Source organism: Argentina anserina, chromosome 6 (assembly GCF_933775445.1).
Source record: "Argentina anserina chromosome 6, drPotAnse1.1, whole genome shotgun sequence".
Taxonomy (NCBI): Eukaryota; Viridiplantae; Streptophyta; class Magnoliopsida; order Rosales; family Rosaceae; genus Argentina; species Argentina anserina.
The window spans coordinates 31,828,833-31,834,737 of NC_065877.1; the positions used below are offsets into that span (position 1 = coordinate 31,828,833).

The 5,905-nt window shown below is 40.7% G+C and overlaps 1 protein-coding gene across 1 annotated transcript; it reads left to right on the top strand.

Annotated features, from left to right (window-relative positions):
- The first annotated feature begins 2,697 nt into the window (after window positions 1-2,697).
- On the top strand, window positions 2,698-4,159 carry LOC126797304 (ubiquitin carboxyl-terminal hydrolase 23-like). Its single transcript, XM_050523951.1, is given in 4 exon segments — window positions 2,698-2,805; window positions 3,040-3,684; window positions 3,687-4,112; window positions 4,115-4,159. Coding segments are annotated over 4 exon segments (1,224 nt in total).
- The last annotated feature ends 1,746 nt before the right edge of the window (window positions 4,160-5,905 follow it).

The window sequence follows — 5,905 nt, forward strand, 5'->3', positions numbered from 1 at the left end:
AAGAGTTAGAAGCTTTGGACGAGAAGAGGCTTGACGCACAACAACACCTGGAATGCTACCAAGCTCGGATGTCACACGCCTTCAACAAAGGTGTTCGACCACGGTCATTTCAAGTTGATGATTTAGTCCTTGCTGTTCGAAGACCCATCATTATGACGCACAAGTCTGGCTCCAAATTCAAGTCAAAGTGGGATGGTCCTTACGTCGTCATAGAAGTTTACACCAATGGAGCTTACAAAATTGTGGCGGAAGACGGTTTGAGGATCGGTCCCATCAACGGCAAGTTCTTGAAGAAGTATTATGCTTGAAAAAAAAAATGCTCCAAGTCCGCACGAGCATAAACTGCATATGACGCAAAAAAAAAAACAAAAAAAAGAATGCTCCAAGTCTGCACGAGCCTAAACTGCACAAGACACCAAAAAAAAAACAAAACAAAGTATGCTCCAAGTCTGCACGAGCCTAAACTACATAAGACACAGAAAAAAAAACAAAAAAAATGCTTCACGCCTGCATGAGCTTAAACTGCACGAGGCACCAAAAAAAACCTTTGAACTACGTGATGACTTAATTCCTTCTTTAGAAAGATACGTAGGCATCTTGAGAAAAACAATCTTAAGTTCAGTCACATAAAAAAAAATAAGGGTTTAATTGAAAAAAAAAAAAGGAGAAGAAAGGAGCAAATCTTGATCATTCAAGTCTGTCACATCCAGGTCAAACCCTTGAAGCTGCTCCGACGTTCTTCAAAGCTGGCTCTCAGTTATGGAATCTCTCGGATTAGACACTTCTTCTTTGACTTGAAGCTGTTCTGACGTTCTTCAAAGCTGGCTCTCAGTTCTGAAATCTCTCGGATTAGACACTTCTTCTTTGACTTGAAGCTGTTCTGACGTTCTTCAAAGCTGGTTCTCAGTTTTGAAATCTCTCGGATTAGACACTTCTTCTTTGACTTGAAGCTGCTCCGACGTTCTTCAAAGCTGGCTCTCAGTTCTGGAATCTCTCGGATTAGACACTTCTTCTTTGACTTGAAGCTGCTCCGACGTTCTTCAAAACCGGCTCTCAGTTCTGGAATCTCTCGGATTTGGGCACTTCTTCTGTTCCGGATGAACAAGTTTTGCATCGTGAAGAAAACTCTTGAAAACCGCATGTTGAATGTGATGCGTAAAGCCTAAAACGCTTTTATTGACTGCTGTCAAGTCTATGAAATGAGAGCAGTCAAGCGATTAGGTCGTTTACGTTCTTCAAACTCTTGAAAGCCTCCATGTTGAATGTGATGCGTAAAGCCTAATCCGCTTTTGTTGACTGCCGTCAAGTCTATGAATTGAGAGCAGTCAAGCGATTAGGTCGTTTACGTTCTTCAAACTCTTGAAAGCCACCATGGTGAATGTGATGCGTAAAGCCTAATCCGCTTTTGTTGACTGCTGTCAAGTCTATCAATTGAGAGCAGTCAAGCGATTAGGTCGTTTACGTTCTTCAAATCCGCCGAAAATCAACGTGTTTCGAAAGCAGTGAGATGACTAGATCGACCGCGACTCTCAAATTTGTTGTCAAGATCCTACAAAAAAAATCAATATCAGTCCATGAAAAAAAAAAATCAAAGTCAAACCATTCAAAAAAATCAAAATTGACTAGTAAAAACAAATCAAAGGGTTCAAGGTCAAAGTCAAAAAAAAAAATTTGCACTGAAGCACACATGGGATCCAATATCAGATTTCGGTAGGCAACTAATGGGAGCTGGTTTTGACTTTGCTCGAGACCTCCTATCAGATGATGATTTCCGAGAAGTTTTGCACCGCAGATATCATGACTTATACAACCTTGTTCAAGAACTGCAACTCCCACCAGACAGCAATATAAATGGAGAAGAGAGTGCATTATCCAACAGTTATGAGCTTGCAACAATTGAACCAACCTTTGGTGGAATCGCCAAAGGGGTTGAGGTAGTTCTGCAGAGACTGAAGATCATTGAGCAAGAAATCAGAGACTTGAAACAGGAGATTCAAGGTTTGAGATATTAATAGCATAGACTCCTTGCTGAGCTTCACCGCAAAGTGAATTACCTTGTGACCCCTGAGAGGAAAGTGCACAAGATGTTCTACTTTGTCAGAACAGAAAACTACTCCAGGAGATTGATCACCAACATGGTTCCTGGAATGAATGATATTCGACTCCACATATTATGTGAATTCCGTAGAGAGATGCATGTTGTCGAAGATCAGATGGGGTGTGAAATGATGCAGGTTGATAACAGTACTGTGAAGTCCTTAGAACCATACACCACCAAGTTCATGAAACTGCTGACATTTGCTCTCAAGACAGGAGCTCATCTAGCTGCTGGGATGGGTGAAATGATACCTGATTTGAGCAGGGAACTTGCACACCTGGCTGATTCTTCCTTCCTTTATGGAGCAGCAGGTGCGGGAGCAGGCACGGCAGTTGCAGCTGGAGTTGTCGGCGCTGCAGCAATTGGGCATATGCAGGGAAGGAGCGGAGCTGCAGAAAACTCAAGAGATATCCAGCAAGATCAAAGAATAGCACAGCAGTAGGTTCTGGATTTCTTGAGGGAGCGGAGATGCTCAACTGGAAAAGATATTGCAGAGAAGTTTGGTTTATGGAGAGTGAGGTACCAAGACGGTGGCCCTTCACCCAAAGGACAATACAATACAAAAGATGCTTAAAACATCTCATATAATTATACAAGAGATGCTTTCGGTGTCCATGTTTTCGGTGTTCCTATCTGATGCTTTCGGCGGTGTGTCACCACCATTTCAAGAGAAGAAGAAATATAGAGAAGAGGAAGGGCGTGTCATTGTCAAAAAAAATTAATTGGCAAACCAAATATGGACAGAGAAGTATCAAACAAAGTGGCCGGCAGGGTTTTTATTTTATTTTTCAATCTCAACTTGGTCTGTGGTGTCAAGGTCTCCCCAAAAGCATATTCTCTTTAATGGTTATAGCAAACAGAGCACGTTCTTGGTTCACAAGCCCTATCTATTGCATTAGCCATTGTAATTTCAATGTATTTATGTCATGTCCACTTAGCAGTACGCAGGGGTCATAAAATATCTCAATTCGGTGTTGCAGTGTTTGACGTATACTGAGCCTCTAGCTGCCTACTTGCAAACTGGCAGGCATCAGAATTCTTGTCATATAAAAAATGGGTTCTGTGCTTTGGGTGCCATCCAAGAACATGTCAGTCTTGCTCTACAGTCCACTAAGAGCATTTTGCCAAAGGCTCTTGTCTGCAATCTACAACGCATATCGAGAAACTTCTGGAAGTCTAGACATGAGGATGCACATGAATACATGGTAAACTTGCTGGAATCCATGCATAAATGTTGTTTACCATCTGGAGTGCCAAGTGAATCCCCTAGTGCCTATGAGAAGAGTTTGGTACACAAGATCTTTGGTGGTCGCCTTCGAAGTCGGGTCAAATGTTTGCAGTGCTCGTATTGCTATGACAAATTAGATCCATTCCTAGATTTAAGTCTTGAAATAGCCAAGGCAAATTCGTTGAATAAAGCACTTGTGAACTTTACTGCCGAAGAATAATTGGATGGTGGGGAAAGGCAATATCAGTGCCAAAAATGCAGTCAGAAAGTTCGAGCTATGAAACAGATGACCATTCACAAGCCCCCTAGTGTTCTCAACATCCATTTAAAGCGGTTTCATGCACATGACCCTGGACAAAAAAATTAAGAAAGAAGTTCAAATTTGGTCCTACATTGGACTTGAGACCTTTTGTTAGTGGAGCATATCCGGAAGGAGACTTGAAATATACTCTTTATGGGGTTCTAGTTCATTATGGGGCTAGCACATATTCATGCCATTATTATTACTTTGTTCGGACATCAACTAGCATATGGCACTCTCTGGATGACAACGATGTAAAGCAAGTTCGTGAGATGACTGTTTTGCGGCAGAAGGCTTACATGTTGTTCTATCTACGTGATAGAAGAAATGTTATTCCAAGAAAGCCTGTTGATGTTACTCAAAAGGAGTATTTCAAACCAAATGGTATTGGGAGTAAGATTACTCCTGCTGACAACCATTTGTCGAAAGAACCTATTCGAAACATTTCAGCTTCAGCCAGATCAAGTGATCTAGCCTCTTCTATTACACACACAAAAATGCATCATCTATTGCCCCAAGGGTCTCCCAATGAAGGAATACATACTGGAGATAAAAATTGCTGCGAATTTGCGGAGCCTCAGAAGCTAGCTCCACAAATTCTCCAAAACAAAATACATACTTCAAGCTGCGCTTTCGGCACGTGACGATGACATGTCTGCAGCACGACTTGAAGTGGGGGCATTTGTAGACACATGAAATTTAATGAAGTAAATCATCTTCATTAAATAATTAAATCGACCAAGGACCCGACAAAATTGCACACGTGGCCCAAAAGTCAACAAACTTGATGCAGATCCGAATAAAACTCGTGTCAGCACATAAACGGATGATCGTAATCAAAGCTACGTGATTCCGAATTGCATCAGAAAATTGAATGTCATTGACGATTCGAAATGGTAATCGGACATTTGATTAAATTAATAAATTCATTAACGGTCATAATTAAATCAATTATTTTCTATTTAATTTAGTTATGAGAATAACTAATTTTAAATTAATCGGAAAATACATATTGATTTAATTATACAATTAAAGAATTTATTATTTTAGTGTCATTAAAATATTATACAAAATAGAAACTTTGACACTATAAATAGCCCTTCAACATGAAGAGAAGGGGGGATTTTTTTGAGACTTGGAGAAGAAGGAGAGAAATCACTCGAGCAAGAATCACTCTCGACAAATCCCGAAGTCTCTCAAGTCCACGAAGATCATCAAATCCACGAAGAATCATCAAGCGGCCAAATCGCTCGTTCTTCCTCAAATCCAAATCCAACCTCAAGTCCACGAAGAATCATCAAGCGGTCAAATCGCTCGTTCTTCCTCAAATCCAAATCCAACCTCAAGTCCACGAAGAATCATCAAGCGGCCAAATCGCTCGTTCTTCATCAAATCCAAATCCAACCTCAAGTCCACGAAGAATCATCAAGCGGCCAAATCGCTCGTTCTTCATCAAATCCAAATCCAACCTCAAGTCCACGAAGAATCATCAAGCGGCCAAATCGCTCGTTCTTCATCCAAATCCAATCCAAACTCAAGTCCACGAAGAATCATCAAGCAGCCAAATCGCTCGTTCTTCGTCAAATCAAATCCAAATCAAACTCAAATCCTCAAGATCAAGTGCATGTCACCCTTGAGCCAAATCACATACGGAGATAGAATCAGAGGAGTTCACCAAAGATTGTAACCCCGCGCTTGATATTCATTAAATTACATTTATTTGTACACGTGTCTGCATTCTCTTGCTTGTTTTCAGATTCGCGTTCTACACATACCCAGCTATTATAGAAGGGTTCACTGATGCGAACTGGATATCTGACATGAAAGACTCAAAGTCTACTAGCGGATATGTATTTACGCTAGGGGGTGCAGCCGTGTCCTGGAAGTCCTCAAAACAAACAGTTATAACTAGATCCACAATGGAGTCTGAGTTTGTAGCACTACACAAATGTGGGGAGTAAGCAGAATGGTTATGACAATTCATAGAGGACATTCCTAGATGGACAAAACTTGTGCATGCGATTGGTATACATTGTGATAGTCAATCTGCAATTAGCAGGGCACAGAGCAAGATGTATAATGGTAAGTCTAGACACATACGTCGAAGCATAATACCATTACACAACTACTCTCAGTTTGGATAAAACGGTTCAGTTCGGTTTCACTTATCAAAATATACTAGGAACCGTTGGATCAAATCAAAGTTAATAGTGGCCCTTAGATGTATGTGTAATTATGGTATATTGATTTAAACGTGGTTCAATTGCTTTGAGATCTT